General features: G+C 47.0%; 1 protein-coding gene across 4 annotated transcripts; it reads left to right on the top strand.

The window, feature by feature from the left end:
- Positions 1–733: 733 nt before the first annotated feature.
- Positions 734–17,801, top strand: CCDC15 (coiled-coil domain containing 15). 4 transcript variants are annotated; one of them, XM_032202035.1, is made up of 10 exons: positions 734–910; positions 3,139–3,288; positions 4,218–4,406; positions 5,250–5,366; positions 9,230–9,385; positions 11,681–11,800; positions 13,732–13,835; positions 15,897–16,076; positions 16,144–16,292; positions 17,218–17,801. In XM_032202035.1, exons 1-10 carry the CDS (start codon positions 761–763, stop codon positions 17,331–17,333), a joined length of 1,431 nt encoding a protein of 476 aa, XP_032057926.1. In that variant the 5' UTR covers positions 734–760; the 3' UTR covers positions 17,334–17,801. The 4 variants fall into 4 exon arrangements, with proteins under 4 accessions (XP_032057926.1, XP_032057927.1, XP_032057928.1 ...); XM_032202036.1 differs by having other exon boundaries at positions 17,266–17,801; XM_032202037.1 differs by having other exon boundaries at positions 17,202–17,319.
- The last annotated feature ends 491 nt before the right edge of the window (positions 17,802–18,292 follow it).

Consider the following 18,292-nt stretch of genomic DNA (forward strand, 5'->3'; position numbering starts at 1 on the left):
AGGTGCTCGGGGCAGATTTTTTGCGGGGGGACGCTCTGGGGAGATGCTGGGGGGGCATAATGGGGAGATGCTATAGGGAGGTGCTTTGGGAAGTTGGACCGATGCAATAGGGAGATGCTGGGGGGGGAGGTGTTGGAGGGGAACACCGCGGGGAGAAGCTCCATGGGTCTCTATGGGGTTATTCTGGGGGGTCTTACGGGGGGTGTTCTGGTGGGGTGCTCCGGGGATGCTGCAGGGACGCTCTGGGGAAGGCTTCAGAGGGATGCTCTAGGGTGTTTGGGGGGCTGCTGTAGCGTTCTCAGGACGCTCTGTGGGATGCTGTTGGGACGCACTGGGGGATGCTCTGAGATGCTCTGAGGACGTGTGGGGCTGACACAGCTGGGGCGTTCTCAGGATGTCGGGGGGATGTCGGGGGGGATGCTCCGAGAGGACACTTCGGGGAGATGCCCCGGAGCGTTCCGAGGACGCTGTGGGCGCTGTTTCAGGGCTGCTCAGGGGCACGTTTCAAGGGGACGCTCCTGGGGCAAGCACCTTCCCCTCCCCCCACCCTCCCCCGGCCTCCCTCGGTGGGACGCGAACCCGCGGCCCCAGCAGCTGGGGGTGGGGCGGGGCGGAGCGGAGGGGGCGGGGCCGGCGGGCGGAAGCGGCGCCAGGATTCAAACCGGTGGCGGAGGCGGAAGTGGCGGGTGGTGGGGCTGTGGGGGGCGGCGGGGCTCGCTCACGCTCTGTTTCCCTCCTCAGGTCCGGGCGCAGCGCTGCGATGCCGCCGTCCTGCAGGGAGCGGCGCGGGGCCGGGGGGCGGCCGGCGGGGTCCCCCCGGCGGGTGCTGGCAGCGAGGAGCCCCCGCGTGGCCGCCGTGGGAGCCTGGGTGGAGAGCGGCCCCCCGGGGCCTCAGCGCGGCGCGGCCTTCGTGAGTGCTGCGGGGCTCCCGGGCCGCCCCCCCCCCCCCCGCACCCTCGAGGGACAGGACGGGATGGGGCTCGACCTCAGGCTGTTATCCCCGTTTTTGTGGGGGTGGTAGGGCTGCGTGGTGTCCACGTAGCCTAGCTTCCCTTTTACAAAGGCCCTGATTTGCTTCCCCTTGAATAAACTGTTTTTCCTTTTTTTAATATTTTTTTTTTAGGAGAAATGCATTAATTTAAAAATCAATTGGGTGGGGAATCTGGTTTGTCTCTATAAAGCTGCAATTGACTAATTATTTGCACTCTGCGCTGTAATATTAGCTGGAACTGTGTATTTTCAGCTTGTTAGTAGGAACTGATTTCCATCATAGGTATCGCAGCTACAATCATCAGGTTTGTGCCCCCTGCCTGCATTTTTCCCTCATACTGGTGTTCCTCACCTTGTTTGTTGCCTCCCCGTTCATCTCTAAAGGATGTCTGTGAGCAAGAGCTGTGTTCCATGTTGCTAATTTTAAAATAAGAATGTTAAATGTTTCACGGTGTAGAGCCAATCTCTGCAGTACCTCATTAGAAACACTTAAGAAAATCTTCCTGGATGCTTATCTCAGGGATTTCTGCTTTGAGGGTTATTACAAGAAGACTAAAGGTGCATTAAATATAGGATGATGAGTTCAGTCCCCTGTAATTAACGTCTAAATGTTACAGAAGCTCCTATGCTTCTGAGATGATTTATTTCCATATTGTAATTTAAATTCTGAAAGGTTGAGATAATATATGGAAATAAACTGTCTCTGTATTCACACAACTTCCCCTGCCAAACTTCAGGGGGAGCTGAAGTCTTCCTGGGTGCTCCTGGTCCTCTGCATTTCAATGCAACTGGGAGCTGCTGGTCCTTGCTGGGAGGGCTGAGCCTTGGCTTTGCACCAGAGTGTTGCTTTGGTTTGTCTTGGCACAAGTCCTCATCCACTACTGGGAGGAGGCATTCTCACCCTGCATGTTTGCCATGCTCAGCTGCGTTCCTTACCTCCCCCTAGCCCTTGTGCCATCAGGTGTGGGCAAAGGTGCGCAGGGTTATCAAAGCTTACGTAAGGCACTTTTATAAACCAGTGGGTCATACTAATAAAAAATATAAATAAATATTAATGCCTCCTCAATTAGAATTGCTAATGAAATCGCTAGCAGGGAGCATGGCAGGTTGTTGATGGCATCTTCAGCATTGTTCCGTGTAGCTCTGGCTTGCTTTCCCTGTTAATAGTGCAGATTCCTGTTTTCATGCTTTGGCTGTGCTATTGGGGCCCTGCTGCTGTTCATATTCCTGGCAGTGAGGGTTTGTGGGGTGCAGACAACCCTGAGATTTGGGGTTGTAAAAAGTGTCTATCAGAAGATATGATACAATCAGCCACATGGGGTCTGTCTGTCAGCTTCTTACCAGCAGCTCCACTCATTTCCCTTCATTCTCTTCCTCACTGCTGTGTTTAAGGCTGAATAAAACTAAGCATGTAAATAAGTAAAACTGAATCACCTTGCAGCTGACAGCCTGCCTTTGCAAATCTTGCTGGCTGCCTCTTTTCAGGATTCTGCACAGTTATTTACTGATTTGACAGCCAGGGAAGTGATACTGGTTTTATTTAAACCTTGGTAGTGCAAGCAGAATTGCTTGGCATGGCTTCGAGTGGGAACCATGGGAAACCTGATTTTTAGGTCATTGCTTTTAATCTTTCACTTCAGATGGTAAAATCATTGTCAGAGCAGTAGCCCTGCCTGTACCATGGTCAGCAAACTGCTTGATGTGCTTCCAGCATTGCTTTTGCGAGACATTTGTCTGAAAAATGGACGTGGGATCTTGTACAGAGTGTTAATGTGATGGAGGTTAGCCCGCTCTTTTGTGTCTAGACTCGGAATTTCTGCGTATTCATGGGAACGCTGACCAGGAGTCACTGTGTTAGGTTACATTTTTTTTTCTCTCCTTTCTCTGCACATTGCAGAGTCAAAGGAAGAAGCATGTGTACTCAGTAACAGCATCTAGCTAGCTAGATTCAATTCAAGCTAGTAGCAATTCAGTAGGCATTGTTCAAGCTGGTGTGCAGTTTATGAAACAAAATGTCATTATTAACTGCTCTGGGTGCTGCTTGCCTGGCCTGTAGATGCAGGTTTTGGACAGGGAAGTAGGAAAATGGGCTGTTATAATGCTGCAATGTAGCAAAAGCATTGTGAAATCTTCTTTCACCTCTCTCAGGCTTCAGCATTTCGAGTTGAGGAGGAGCTGAAGGAGCAGCAAAGGGAGAAAGCAGCAAGCCTGAGACGCTTCCAGGGAGAAGTAAAGCAGCGAGTGAACCAGCAAGTCAGGATGAGGAGAAAGCAGCAGCTGCAGAAGTCCTGTGAAGCGGTAAGCATTCCCCTTCTCCCTGCCTCACAGACTTCCAAAGCTAATGTGTCCCTCTATGCTGGGGAAAAAACAACACTGCAAACCCTAAGTCAAGATCTTGATAAGAAAAAGTGAGGAAACTTGTGGCTACAGCAGGCCCTGTGGCTGCAAATAGCAAACCCGTGAGTGAGGCTAGTGTGATGCCTTGGTTTGCTCTGATGCCAGAGGTGCATAAAGCCTTTTGCCTCCCCACGGAAGGGTCGATGGCTCCCTGGAGCAGTAGCCAGAGAATGTTGTCCTTGGTGCCCTCTCAGATCTCCACAGTGTTAAAAAAAATAGCCAGGCCCAAGTTCATAGAATCATAGAATATCCCGAGTTGGAAGGGACCCATAAGGATCATCAAGATGTGAATGGTGTGAATGTCTCCTGGTCGCACTGAAGCAAAGCAGCTTGACCTCTCCCAGGGCTGCTTGCAAGCAACACTTCCACACCTTGTCCTCCATATTCCCACTTTCTCCCAAGGGCTTGTTTTATCCTGTGAATATATTTAATCCTGTCTACTTTTAAACAACCTCCAGTAATACTTGCCATAAACTCACTGTGCAACAAGAAGGGAAAGTACTGAAATATCAACAGTTTTGGACACACCCCTAGGGTGTTTGGGCTGTTTCCAAAGATGAGAAGGCATGGTCGAGTGGGTATGTCCTCATGTAACTGCTAGCACCATTCAGAACAGCGGCAAAACTGCTTGTGTTTTCTCATTCTGCCCACTAGAGTGTTGCTTTAGTGTCTTGTTTTTTTTTTTACCTCAGAAGGGTGAAATCCTAGATGCTGAGCATGAGCTGCTTCAGGGACATGTGCCTGCCAAGGGGGAGATGATCACTTGAGATTTATGTGTTGTCTTTTTTTTTTTTTTTTTTTTTTTATCATCGGGGCCTGTGTCCTGGCAGGCAGAGAAGGAGAGCTGCCTTGCCATGCAGTACTCAGACTCGGTGCTGCACTTGACTCCCAAGAAGAACACGTGTGTGTTTCGGAGCCACCCCGCACCCGTCATCTGCAGCCCCAGTGTCCGCACCATCCTGGCACAGTGGCAGGAGCAGGGGATGCCCAGCGATCCGTTCCAGCAGCAAGCCACCAAGGTGTGTAGGCTCCCTTCTGCACTCATCTTTTCCGTCTCTGCTCTGTCATGCTGTGTGCTCATTGTTTGAAACAGAAGATGGGCAATACTTGTTTTCTACCTGTTTTTACAATGGATCCCTAATATTTATACTGAATGAAGCATTGGCTTACATTTTTATTCTGGATTATGAAATATTGGTATACCACTCCATGGGATGCTGAGCTTGTACTTCCTCCACTGCTTGTACACAGTAAACTTAGAGTAAAACCCACGGGGAACTCTGCACAGTGACCTGTTACTGCACTGGGATGTCATGTTGGAAAGTAGACACTAGGTGGTGCCACCTCATTGAAGCTTGTGTCCTGCAAACCAGGAGTGTGTGATTGTGAAATCTTGGAAAATGTGATCTAGGGACTTCTTTAATAGAGATGCTTGTGCTGCATTTGGCATCTTATAAGGCATTTGTGTTCATCTAGGAATTGGAGTTGTTCTAGTTGGGGCACTGTTTCCCCTGGGATGTGGAACAATTTCTGTCTGGGCACTGGGGATCTGGGACCTCTAACATCTCAGCAAAGTGATTCGGGAATGGATGAGCTTTACCATGGCTGGATCAGGGTTTCAGTGCATTTGGGCAGCTCTGAAAGATGAATTGGTTGCAGATTACCCCAATCATGTGTTATACCTGTTGGTGAAGCTAACTGAAAGTTGACCCACACTCCCTTGATAAAGCACCGAAGCTCTCATTGTTTTGAGCAGGGTGCATTGCGACATCTCATCTACGTAACTGAACTTCTTGGCATGGCCCTTGTAGAAAGCATCTACTGACTCGTTTTGCTTGTCCTTATGTCCCCTCTTACGGCAGCTCAGCAAAACCATGAGGCAAGTTCGTCGCAGGCTGGCATCCTGCCGGACTGTGCCTGAAGGAATGGGCCCCTCTGAGCTCCCTGGTGGCATCTGGAGCCTCAACAGGAGGCATGAGGTGAGTGAGGGCAGCTGGGGCAGACTAAGGTGTTACCGTGAAGCTGTGGGCAGGTCTGGTGCTAATTGGCAAATCTGAAGCATCACTCAGGGAGTCTGTTTAGCAGAAACTGTGTTTGCAACCCAGGTAATGATTCACCCATGGATGAATGGGGCTTGAGGGCTCTGTCCCATGCATGACACTTCCAGCTTTGTTCTTCTAGCCACCTTTCAGAGACGGCAGAAGGGTAAAGTGGGTGAAAACGCTTCTGTTTGAAGAGACTAATGAAAGATAAACTAGGAAATATGAATTCAAAAAAGGTTTAAGAGGCTTAGATTGTGGTCTGGGTATCTGGGAGGAATGTAGTGATCGACCCTCCCCTTATCTGCCCTTATTTCTTCAACAAACCTCAAGAATTGTTTCCATTGCATCAGTCTGTGTTGTGTGTGTGGCTAAGACCTGGAGGGTTTTCCTCATCCAGAACTGGCTTCTGGCAGGCATGTAGTTGTTGGCATGCATCTCCTTTTCTCAAAGCATTAAGTACATAGTAGCCACATAACAAGATTAGTCCCAAGTGCCTGACCTTTTGTGCTGTTCAATTTCGTCCTGTTTTTGTTACTCAAAATCAGCTTTATGCTACAGCTATTGGCATAGCTGTGTTGTGCTTTCAATGCCAAGACCTTTCTTAAACTGATGTACTTTGCCCATCCACAAGTCCTGGAGAATACCAGCAGCAACCCAACCTGGTATTTTGTCTTACTGCCTTTGCTGGAGCCAGCTTCCTGCCTGTCTTGCAGTTCTTCATTCCCTTCTCTTTTCAGGTTCATCGAGGGTGAAGTACATCTTGGCTAGCTGTTATCTAGAAAATGCCTTTTATATAAGGGCTGGTCTGGGTCTTCCTATTCCGTGTATCGTTGGATGTCTGTTCAAGAAAGTCAGCTTTGAGAACAAGAGTTACAGAAACACTGTAATTATGGGCTCAGAAAACTTGTATCTATTTCAAACACTATGCATACCTTCTGTTTAAGTTCTCAATGCATTCAGACTGCTCAGCAAGATGGACTGATAACATTACTCGGCTATTAGCAGTGTTAAAGCCTCACATAAATAATACAGTACCTACCCAAGCAAGCCAGATGGTTACAGAAGACAGAGAGCACTTGTGGGATGTGTGGTGTGGGAGTCCTGTGACAAGTCATCCACAGCAGTGAGAAACAAGGCTGGGAGGGATTCTGGGCCACACCATCCATCCTCCTACCCGAGCCGTAGTGTAGGTACTGTTGCAAAAGTACGCTAATCTCCACTCTCTTAAAACTATTGGCAAGAAGCCTCTAATAGCTTCCCTAGGCAACTTTTGCCAAGAGGGATATGTTGATTTATTGCCTTACTCTGTTTTATTACTCCAAGATGGTAGAGAGTAAAAGTTCTTATTTTGATGTGACTCCTTCTTCCCATATGAATGCCTTGTTTTCCATATTCACAATTAGACAGCATCTTATTCCCTTCTTTTCAGATGCAAAATGTTGCTGCAGACTTCACACCTTGATAATTGCTGCTTGCCCTTTGCGTTTGTTCATGTTGACCTTCCTTGTGTTGTCTTCCCCAGCAGATTTCTTTGATTTGAATGCAGGCGTTTTAACCTCTTCTCAAATATTTCTGCAACTTCATGTAGCCTGGTGGGTTCTTTCTTCTGTCAGTCTGGCCAATGATGAAATTATCAAGCAGTGTCCACGCAGTTCTTCTCTATCTCAGCAAGCTACATAGACTGAATCCAGATAGTGTTTTTTAATCACCTCCCTTGTACTGGTTTCACTTAATGAGTATTTTCCTTACCGAAGTGTTGCATCAGGCCATGTCAAAAGCAAGGCTAAAATTAAGATGTCTTCTGCTATGGTCTTGCCTGAGGCTTCTTCTGTAGTAGGATAAATTCATACCATCTAGACGCTACTTGCTCGTGACAAATTTATGTTGGTGGCTGCTTATCTTGTTTTCTAGCAGCTTACAGGCAATTTGCAAGGTGATTTCATTTCTCCAGAATTCAGGCAATTGAAAACTTTTGAGGCTGAAATTCCTGTAGTTTTCTCTTTAGTATTTCCCTTTTCCTTCCTTAATTTAAAGGCTATTTAAACACTGCATGTCCTTTCCCAATAACCTGGACCTCCACGCATTTCCAAGGGGGTTGTTAGCAGCTTGTCTGCTGGTCCTGGAGGTAACCCAGGGCAGGTCCTGCCCACTTAAAAAAAAAAAAAAAAAAAAAAAAAAAAAAAGGCACCTCAGTTTCTAGGAATAATCTGACTTTTTCTTCCCAGTTCTAGTCCAAGATTTGTCTTGCTTCTGTTACTAGCTCAGGACAGTTCTTTGGCTGAAAGCCAATGCACAGAAGCATAAAATCCTGTTTTTCTTGGTGTCCTCTGATAGCTTTCCCTCTCCTCGTGTAATGAGTCCCCTTTTGTCCCTCTTACTAGAAGCCTGATTTTTTGTTACCTTGATGTTTCTTGTTTTACTTGGAGCCTTGGCCTTTCTGCCACTTGTTTTATGTCCCTGCATGCTTGTGTTTTCTCCTACATGATTCTTTCAGTAGTGTGACCCATGCTCCATTTCCTCTGTGCTCACATTGATCACAGGCACAAGAAGAGCCAGGTTTGTCTCACACTATGCATCATGTCTGTCCACTCCAGCAAGGTAGCTTGTACTTGTTCAGTTAGCATTGTTTAAAGATCTGCTGCTTCTTTGGTTCTGTTTTCCTTTTTCTATTTTTTCTTCTTCCCTGTAAGGAGTCACGTTCTCTGCAATTGTTAAACAAGAAGTCTGTTCCTGAAACCATTGCTGTTCTTCACTTCTGGAGATCTCTTTTCAGGTCGGAAACTGTTTAAAGACCCTGCTGGTCTGTTCTCTGCTGCAATTCTTTCTGAAACAGATACCTAGATTGTAATCGAGTGGAAATTATCTGTCCTGTGTTTCTGGTGATCTTGTTCACCAAGTCTTCATCTGCTTTGTGGAAAGGTTTGTAGGTCTTCAGCATGACAGAAAAATTCTTTTCCCCAGCTGACCATTCCCCAAAGATTTTTTTTCCCAGCAGTTTCATTTCCTTCTGCCTTCAGGGCTTCAGAGCATCCTTAGAAAGCAATAACCGTCACTCTCCACTTCTTGTCCTAACTGAAGAAGCTTCTCTGTGTTGTATTTTTGTCATTACAGTGTTGATAGAGTAATTCCTATGCCTATCGGATAATTTCTTTTGCAGACTGGCTCCAGGCTATCCTCCATGCCTCATAAATTGCAGCACAACCATCTTGAGCAAACTCCGGCTTGACCTGTGCTCTTCCTGTTAATCCACCCTCTCACTCTATGAACAATCCTACTCTTCCCTACCTGTCTGCATTCCTAGCCTGCTGAAGGGACAGTAAGGAGAAAAACAAACAAAAATGGCTTCTGGCATTTTGATTTCTAGTTTGTAGGAAACAATCTGCTGCCTCTCAAAATATTGTTAATATCCTTTCAGGAGCCTGCCCACTTACCATCTGAACAACTACAGAATAAGTGTCACTCAGGAGATCCCACCCACCCCAAATCCTTGCAGTTGTGAAATAGTGCCTGGAGAGGTCTTTCCCTTTTCTTTCCTTCACCCCACACACATACATCTGTCCCTCTGTTTCTGCAGTTGGTTGTAGTCACGAGCTACCCGGTTAATTTAGATTAAATTTAGATTATTGTGCCCTGCAGTGATGCTTGAATATGTTGTGCTGCTGCTTGCCAGGTCTCAACTGACTTCACAGAACAAGTGTCCTGAGGTTAAAGCTACTTGTAACCCTTGCTCAAGGATATTGCATTTGCTCTCTGCACCAATGCAGTCATATGAACTTTGCATTCACACCTGTCTCCTCCAGGAACCAGTACCTCATGCCACAGTGCCCACAGAAGATGACAGTGAGGAGCTTCTAGCAGGACATCATGATCTTCCAGCTGAACTACAAGACCAGGCAACAGCCCCACATAAGGCTGAACAAGAAGATGGTTTCTATATCAAAGTGGAATTTGAAAAAGTAATACGCGTATGAGGTTGGGCCAGTTGGTCTGAAGAAGTTCAAATCTTTGGGAGTTGGGTTTGTTTAAGCAGGGATGGTGAGGCTACTGTTGTAATCAGTTTCAGTTACTCCTTCAGGCCTGGCTAACTCTTATGCCTACTCTCAGCTTTGGTCAAAACAGGCCAGAGAGCAGTGTGAAAGTCAGGAGAGATTGACTTGGAGAAGGGTCTCTGGCACAGCACACGCAGTCTTGAGGGACACCTTTGCAAGACGGTGCCTATGAACTTGTGTGTCTTAATCGGTGGGCATAAGGTCACCATTTTTAAATACACACAAAGCCAGTTAGGGGGTGAGTGTAATGGGAGCTCTGACTGTTGTGTTCTCTTAGAATAGCCATGCCGTTTTGACGTTACTGTTTTACTGCTTTAATCTTACTGCTGTGGCTTCAAAAGTGGTTTGTATGTGCTTGCCTCATCCTACCAATTGGCTGGTGCTCAGCAGAAATCTGACACTGTGTGTGCAATTGCATCGTGCGCTTAATTTAGCTTCAGGAGGACCTGTGGCTGCCCCTTGTGCTGTGCTGGGGAGGGAGAGCAGTGGGTGCATCAAACCAGACGGAAACCTCCAATAAAATAGAAAAAAAAAAAGGTTTTCATCAGAGGAATAAACTGGCATCCCTCGCCCTTGCCTCAGGGCTGGCAGCTAGTGGGGATTGTACAAAACACCTCCCTTAGAGGTAGCATTTATGTGCCTGCTCCTGGGAACCTGGCTAAAGTATTTATTGATTCTTTGTTTTCAGTCAGAGTTTTGTTAAGCATCTGAGGTGTGGAAATGTTTTGCCCTTTGGATTACTTGGAGTAGTTAGCAAATACTTTATGGATATAGCAACATGTGCCCATCCTTATCTGGTGATTTGTCCAGCTAGGGAGCAGAAATACTGGCTTGGCAAATATTGTGAGTGGAGCGAAGAAGGTGAAGGTTTGCACTGAGGTTTTGGGAGACATTGACTGTTGAACTTCCCTGACACTTCCTTTGCTACTATTACTTTCTTGCACTTCATGAAGTTCAGAATCAAAGTCTGGGAGGTGAGGTGGTAATATGAATCCCTACTTAAACTAATACAGAAAACTCCTTGAAGGATACCTTCAGAAGTGTTTTGTCAGAGCATTGGTGCTCATGCTCCTATATGGAGATGTAGAACGTGTCTTCTGTCTGGTGATAGGGAGGAGAAGCCAAACAAAGTGGTGCTTTAACACTGATAGGTAGCTACGCTCCGCCATGCTACTCTGTCACTCCCTCTCCTCAATAGAACAGGGAGAGAAAAAAACTTGAGATACATGTAAGAATAGGGAGATCACTCACCAATTGCCATCCCAGGAGAAACAGACTCAACCAAAGGGAGACTAATGTAATTATTGCCTATTGCTCACAGACTAGGGCAGTGAGAACTAAAAGCACCTTTCCCCCATCCACCCTCTTCTACTTACTCCACTTGAGCAGCACAGGGACAATGGGTGCCGTGGTCAGTCCCACTTCATCTCCACTGCTCCTTCTCAATCCCTCTCTGCCGCTGCTCCACGTGGGGTCCTTCCCACGGGATGCTGTCCTTTGCAAACTGAGCCTGCAGTGGCTGCCCACAGGCAGCAGCTCTTCAGGAACTGCACCTTACCACAGGGTCTGTCAGGAGCAAACTGCTCCAGCACAGGTTCCCCATAGGCGGCAGCTCCCCCCAGATCCCCTGCTCCTGCAGGGGCCCCTCTTTACAGGCTGCAGCATGGGGATCTGCTCTGTGCTGCCCATGGGCTGCAGGGGGACAGCCTGCTGCACCAGGGGTCTCTGCAGTGGAACTTCTGCCCCAGCGCCTGGAGCACCTCCTGCTGCACTGCCCTTGGTGGCTGCAGGGTTCTTTCTCTTGCACTTCTCAATCCCCTCTCCCAGCTGCAGTTTTTTAGCACAGCAGTTTTTCCTTCCCTTCCCCTCCCCCCTCCTTAATTCTCCTCTCCCGGAGGCCCAACCAGCATTGCTCTTGGCTCAGCTCTGGCCAGTGGTGGGTCCTTCTTGGAGCTGTCTGGAGCTGGCTATGGTCTGACATGGGGCAGCTGCTGGGCTCTTCTCACAGGGGCCACCCCTGCAGCCCCCTCCCCCCCCAATAAAACCTTACTGTCTAAGCCTAATGCACACGTGTCCTGGAAACACATGCAGAACTGCAGGTATCTTGCATAGGGGACTCACCTCCAGCTTGGAGGACTTTGAGTGAAGATGAGAAACTTGACTGTGAAGATGCTGATGCTGCTCTCTTGTACTGTTTTTCAGTTCTGTGATGGGTCAGTGAAGGACTTGAGCCTGCCTAACTCTCCCCAGAGACTGAACCCTTGTTGTCGAGCTCCCCTTGTACTCTGGGCTGGCATAGACCAAGAGGAAACCAAGAAGCAGGTTTGTCTGCTACAGCCAAACTCACTGTTTTGTCTCCATTTCAGGAGTGAAAGGTATTGAGCGTAGGGAATGCTGCTGGCTCAGATAAGCCTTGGGAGCAGCATCTGCTGGGTTTGTAAGTTTGTAAGTGCTGATGGTGTCCTGGGTTTTCAGCAAACCTACACAGTAGGTAGACACCTACACAGTATCTGAGATCCAAATTAACACTGAAGTGTTTTAGAAGAGAAGAGCTTGGTTCATTTTGCCTTGCAAAACAAAAGCTGAAAGGTGTTGTGATTTGTTTTCTGTAGTTGCATGGGGGGAGGAGGGGGGGGGAGACCTGCCAAAAATGTTATTTAAAAAATGCTGGGGGGGAAAAAAAAAAGGAAAGAAAAACAAGAAAACCCTACTTTATCTTGTTTGGATGTAAGGCTGGAATATAAAGGTTCCTACCATATCAGTACCTAGCAGGAGGGATAATAGCTTTCAGGCACAGACTGCAAGCCTAATGCTTGCAGGAGCTTGGCTGTGCTCTCAGCTTGAGCTGCACCATTTGGTCAGTGCAAGGCATGAAGTTACCTCCCTCATAGCAGGCTCATGGGCCCTTTACTTGAGCACAGTAACTTTGCCTAACTTGATTCAGGAGTGGTCTAAGCTTGCTGGGGTTTGTTGTGTGTTGTTAACAGGGTTTTGTATCTTACTGTTGTGCGCTGAGGGTCTGATTTAATCACAGGGGCCAATCAGTCTGTGTCCAACAGTTTGGCTCATGCAGGAGATGCATGAGGGATTGTTTCTCTGGGATGCCTAAAGAAAGTGGCTTTTTTTTCCTGCTTCTTTCTGATTTGAACATTTATCTCATTTTTTGTGAGCTTCTTTGCAGTGTACAGCATAAAACAAAGTGCTTTGAACAAATTGTTTTTGTTCTTTATGTGCATTTTTCTAACAAACTTATCCAAAAATCCGGTTGTGGTTTCTAGAAGGCATGACAGCAGCTGGGGCTTGTCAGGCTGTTGCTTCCCCCATCAGTTCCCTGTGCCTCTTGCTTTGTATCTCCTTGGCTCCAATCCACCTTGAGATAACTGGGTTTGCAGCAGGCTCTTCCGTATGGTTTTTTTCCATCCAGCTTTCTACACTTGCAGCCTGCCAATCTCTCCTGCACCTTTATCTCCAGCTGTGCAAGGCTGTTTCCAGTGAACAGGACAGACACACTCAGTCCAGAGCTCTTGGTATTGATGAGAAAATCCATGCCTTCCGCTTTCTGGCATTGTGGAGCTCAAATGAACTGAATGCTGACTGCTTCCCATTCAGGTGGCAGGATCAGATGTGAGATTGAGTGAGGAGGTTTCCCCACCCTCGCTGCATCTTTGGGTTTAAGCTGAAGCCAAAACACTGAACCTTTCCATGTGGTCTGACTGTGTGAGAGCTGTGTTCCATGTGGGGCTCTTGGGTTTGTCTCAGCAATGCATTTGCCGCCTCTGCAGTTCTGCATGTGATGGGTTCAGCTTGATGTTGTGCATTATTTATTGATTTATTTTGGAGATAACAGGATTTTGTGTAAGGCCTGCGAGTGGATCATGGTGGATAGAAATTCATGCACTGTTGCTTGTAGCACTCTCCTCTATCGGAATGAAGTGGGGGGAGCTGTTTTTTTTCTTGCCAGGAAAGTTAGAATTTAGGAATTTGTCAGGTGTCCTGTATCCATAGGAGACTCAGTCAAAGGGTGCTGGTACTAAGCTCTGTGATGTATGAGATACTTTGAACATCCTCCATCTCTCCAGCTTCTCCTTAGTCCTGGGATATTAAGGGACTTCTAAGGATCATTTGGGGAAGGAGTGAGGCTTCTATCCAGGCAACTATGAGCTCCAAAAATCTAGCCAAGCATTGATATTATCTGATATTAGGTAAGTCTCCTACAAGACATCCTTCTTAAAGTTGCACCTTCATTCCTACAGCGTCAGAATGAGTACCTGAGGTGCAAGCGCCTCTTCATGAATGTTGAGCGAGAGCAAGTGAAGGAGCAGAGGAGGCAGAAAGAGCAGCAGAAGAGGATTGCTAAGTGAGTATGTGCAGATAAGCAACACACTCTCACTTTCCTTTTGCAGCCCAGTAAACAAAACACAAAGGCTTTGAGAAGACTGTCTATCTTGATAGGAAAAAAAAAAAAGCATGTGATGAGTCACATTCTGACTCCTTTGCTGCTTTATCTACCTTAAAAAAAAAATTTTTTTTTTTTTTTTTTAATTAGGGAGTAAGAAATGGGGGTTAGAAATGTCAGGCTGAGAGAGGTATGATTTACCAAACCACAGCCCTCTGGGTCACCGATCCCAAGACCCTGTGCCCATGTTCAGAAACTTTGGGATGAGATCACATTCTCATTAAACTACTTTTCTCCAGGATGTTTATGTCAGACCCTTCACCCTCATAACTATAAACATATATATGGCATAATAAAAAGATTTCTTAGCACTTGTTCCAGAGTTGAAAACTCCCTATCTATGTAAAAAAAAAAAAAAAATCCTTATCTGTGTAAAAGTACCTGTTCATGTTTTGGAGGTTTTAATTTAAAGGAGGCTCTCAATTTAAGGAGGTTCTTAAGGAGGAACTCTGCAGTTTCAGACCAAAGGAAGAAAGATGCTCTACGCTTTTGTCTTTGACTCGCTATGCAAGAGCATCTAAAATTTGCATCTAATACAATTCCACACTGTAATCACCTTGTTTTCTGACACAGGGTTTGCAGTGAGCAGGCTCTGTGGGAGCAGCACAGGTTTGTGAGGGCAGGATTTGGACCTCCCATTTGATTTGATTGAAGTGCAGTTTCAAAAAAAGCAGTATAACCCATATGCCACCTGCAGCTAGCTCTAACTGATCCAAGTGGACAAACCAACAAGCAGAATAAATGAGTGAGCCTTTACATGAAGAGCTCAGCCTGCTGTGATGCAGTGTTCCTGGGGCACAAGATCCTGGTGGTTGTTTTTTGTGGCCATTTTTCAGAGAGAAATTGCAAATCTGAGGAAATTCGACAGACATGTTCCTGAAACTTAAATTGGTGCTCAGAGCTTTGGAGACCCTTTCCTGCCCTGCAAGTGCTGGTGAGACACCAGGGCCTTTCTAGTTAGTGATATCTTCCCCCCCCCTCCAGTCCCAGGGTCTCTGCTAGACTTGCTAGCTGCTCAGAGCATGTGCAAAAAGAAAGCTGTTTTTGCAGTTACTTAGTGTAAAGCTAAGTTGGCCTTGGCCTTAGCTTCTACAATAGAAGATTTATGGTGGTGTAGTTAAGGCTCTATTACCACTTCATTTAAAAGACGTTTTGGAGTTTATAACTTGACAAGAGAAGTTTGGCTTCAGCACTTTCCTTCTCAATGTGTGAGCACTTCATTCTCATATCTGACCCACCAAATGGGACTTTTAGGATGTTGCTCCATTCTATTACGCTTTCTTTCCCTGGCTTCTACCCAGCTTTGACTTTTTTGAATGCCTTTTGGCAGTGATCAGTGTGTAAGATGTTATTGCATTTGTTACTCATCAGCAGGAATAAAATGGCAGATGCTTCGGTTTAAAGTCTTTGTGTTTTGTAATTTCCACTTGTCAGGGGAATGTGCTTTGCATTTTTGTGAATTATACTGTCCAGATTCTGTGGAAGGGCTGGAGTGCCATTTAGGTGCAATGGAAATTGAAGCAATGGAGGAAGATTTGTTTAAAAAATAATAAAAATTAAAAAAAAAATCATCTCTTCAAGCCTATTTAGAGTAGGCATTGGATCCTTGGAGTTTTTTCTGCTGTACCCTGCACTCTTCTGCAGTCCTGTTAAGTTCTTTGTCATGGAATTTTTGCAAGGACAGCTTATGGTAGGATCCAAGCTGCCCTATAATCAGAAGATATCACAGGTGGGGTGGCTGGGACTATTGCCCTTTTGGGTAGATATAAAAGAGCCCAGGCACCATTTTTAGTTTCAAAAGGATGGAAGAGAGCACCTCAGGAGCTTTTTTGGAGCAGTGCAGGTGCCACTTCAAAACTGGAGCGTGTAAATGTGGTCCAGCACATGTCAGGAAATGGACGTCACGTGGGGAAGCTCCTTCCTCCGCTAAGGAAGCCCAGTGACAGCTGTCTGTGCCTGCAGGATTAAGAGCAAGAAGGAGAACCAGCGCCAAGTGGAAGAGCAAAGGATGCAGAAGATGGCTGAGCAGCAAGAACCCTGCTTGGGGGAAAGTGTCTGTGAAATCCTGGCCCACCTTGAACTGGAGGAGAGAAGGCTGAAGAAGATTAAGGAAAAGCAGCAGCGAAATATGGAGTATGTGAGGTGAGCTGCCAAGAACTGGGTCCCAGCTCCTTGTACAGAGCAAAAGTGAATGCTTTGTCCCTTGCAGGTATGTAGAAGCTCTAAGAGCTGAGATGAGGGAGAAGATGAAGCTGTACAACATCGACTTGCCTCCCTTGTGCTCCTGCAGCTCTGATTTCTGGGAGTCCCACCCAGATACCTGTGCCAACAACTGTGTATTCTACAAAAACCACAAAGGTAGGAGTTCCTGCTCTTCAAGAGGACTTAGCGCAGACCTAGCAGAGGGCGTATGTTTGAATGCACTGGGAGAAATCGGTCCTGGCCAGAAGTTCCCATTGGTTCTGGGCTGCTGTTTGCAGAAAAGCTCATGGCTGCCAGGATTGCAAGCATACTCCAAAAAGAAAAAGGACCCGCTGCTGATAGGCTCAACATTGTGTTTAACTAGATCTTTCTGTGCTGCAGGTACATCTTGTAATACTGCACAGATGTGCCCAGCTGCTAGCTTGCCTAGTGTAAGACTAGGGCTACTCAAACATGTTGCTCAGGGAAAAATCAGCTGCTCATTTCTAATCCCCTCTTCCTCTTTCTCTTCACGGAATTTAGTGGCATCCTCAGCAAAATGCCAGCCTCTGTGTCAAAGTGTTGAAAAATGCTGCTGTAAATATGTAGATGTGTTGACAGGGGGAGAGCCATGAGGAAAATACTGCAGAACAGGCTTGTTAAGGGCATGGGAAACCAGTGGCTTTTGGAGCTCTTTGCTTAAATGCTACATCTGCGCTTGGGGAGGTTGGTTGCAAAAAGGTGACAGAAATCATTATCTTTACACAAAGAGTGCTCTGATCTAGGAAAAATACCTGCCTGAGTATAATTGGGAGTTATCTTCTAGGTGGCTTTGTAAAGTGGAGAAATGAAGGCCTTAAAAAAATCCTCTAGGTTTCCTGCTTTGGCTGACGTACCACTCTGTAATTAGGAGTGTACAGACTGCCATACAGCCTGCAGGGTGCAAAAAAAGAATGTGGAAAACTACAGGCATGTTGATTAATCTTAAAAAACAGGTCTTCTCTCTTTGCTTTGCAGCAAAAGACAGAAGCTGCCCCCAGCTTTGGGCCATAGGTGAAACTTTCATCTCCTAATGCTGCTTCTCAGTCCTTTCCATATTTAGCCTACAGCCATGCTCTGCAGTCTGTTGTCCTGTCCTGTGACCCCACAGATGGGAGGACGAAACTGCCCATCCATGACCTCGCTGCTCTCTGCACACACCCTGCGAAGCACCAGTGAAGAGGGTGTGAAGAGTGCATCGCAGTGAAGTCCCTGTGGTTCAGGGACTGGCGTAAGTAGGCATCTTGTCCCAGCACAAGAGCTGCGCCGTGCCAGAGCACTTGCTGCTCCTTGTGCTCAGGTTTAAGTCACGCATCTTTGGTTTCGCTCCCTTGGTGCGGTTGGCCAGACCAGGAGCACAGGGCGGCTGGCAAGTGTGAAGGGGCTGATCGTTCTTGTGGGCTTGTTTACAGGCAAGTGTCTGAATTTTGGTGTTCAGCTGCGCAATAAACTTTGCAGCGTGTGTGATGCTCTGTAGTCCTGTTTGTAGTCAGAAATGAGGAGTAACAAGTTGCCCAGGTTTGAGTATCACATCGCCTCATCCATCGCTTTAAGCCACACTTCTGGGATCAGTTGCAGAGTGTGTTGCTGTGGGTGCTTGGCCCCAGCTCCTGGCAAAGGGTGCGCATGCCTGCCGCCAAACCTTTGCCTGCCCTGATGGGTTCACAGAGGAGTGATCCTGGGCACGCGGCCAGCCCATGCTGCAGGCACTAGCAGTGCTTGGGAAGCACTATGTGTGATCCAGCTGCTTTGAATGAAACCCAATCATGAACTTCTTCCTTCCCACTGCCTTCTATAGATTTCTGAATTATGTACCCTGGCCCCTGGTTTTCAGGTCACGGGGCGGAGTAAGGTATGTATTGCTCATTTGGTTCCTTACTGGAGAGGACCTCTCTAATTGCCCCCACCCAGTAGTACCCAATCCACACTCCCGTGGCCTGTTTTCCTCTGGAAAGGAGCTTTGCCCTGGGAAAAATCTGTTTAAACTCTTGGTGAGCATAGCCAGGGCTTTCCTGGGTGCTGCTGTTCTTGGGATGCTGGGGTGGATTTGCTTTCACAAGGAGTCTAGTAGTTATGGGGATACTGCTCTGTGGTACCAGCATTGCAGGCTGGGGTCCTGTTGCTTCACTGGAGTTCTG

This window comes from Aythya fuligula, chromosome 22 (assembly GCF_009819795.1).
Source record: "Aythya fuligula isolate bAytFul2 chromosome 22, bAytFul2.pri, whole genome shotgun sequence".
Lineage (NCBI taxonomy): Eukaryota > Metazoa > Chordata > Aves > Anseriformes > Anatidae > Aythya > Aythya fuligula.

Coding starts and splice junctions, on each gene's coding strand:
- CCDC15 (XM_032202035.1), top strand. CDS start 761: ATGCCGCCGTCCTGCAGGGAGCGGCGCGGGGCCGGGGGGCGGCCGGCG. Junction 11,801..13,731: donor AAGAGGAAACCAAGAAGCAG/GTTTGTCTGCTA, acceptor TCATTCCTACAG/CGTCAGAATGAGTACCTGAG. Junction 16,077..16,143: donor CGAAATATGGAGTATGTGAG/GTGAGCTGCCAA, acceptor TGTCCCTTGCAG/GTATGTAGAAGCTCTAAGAG.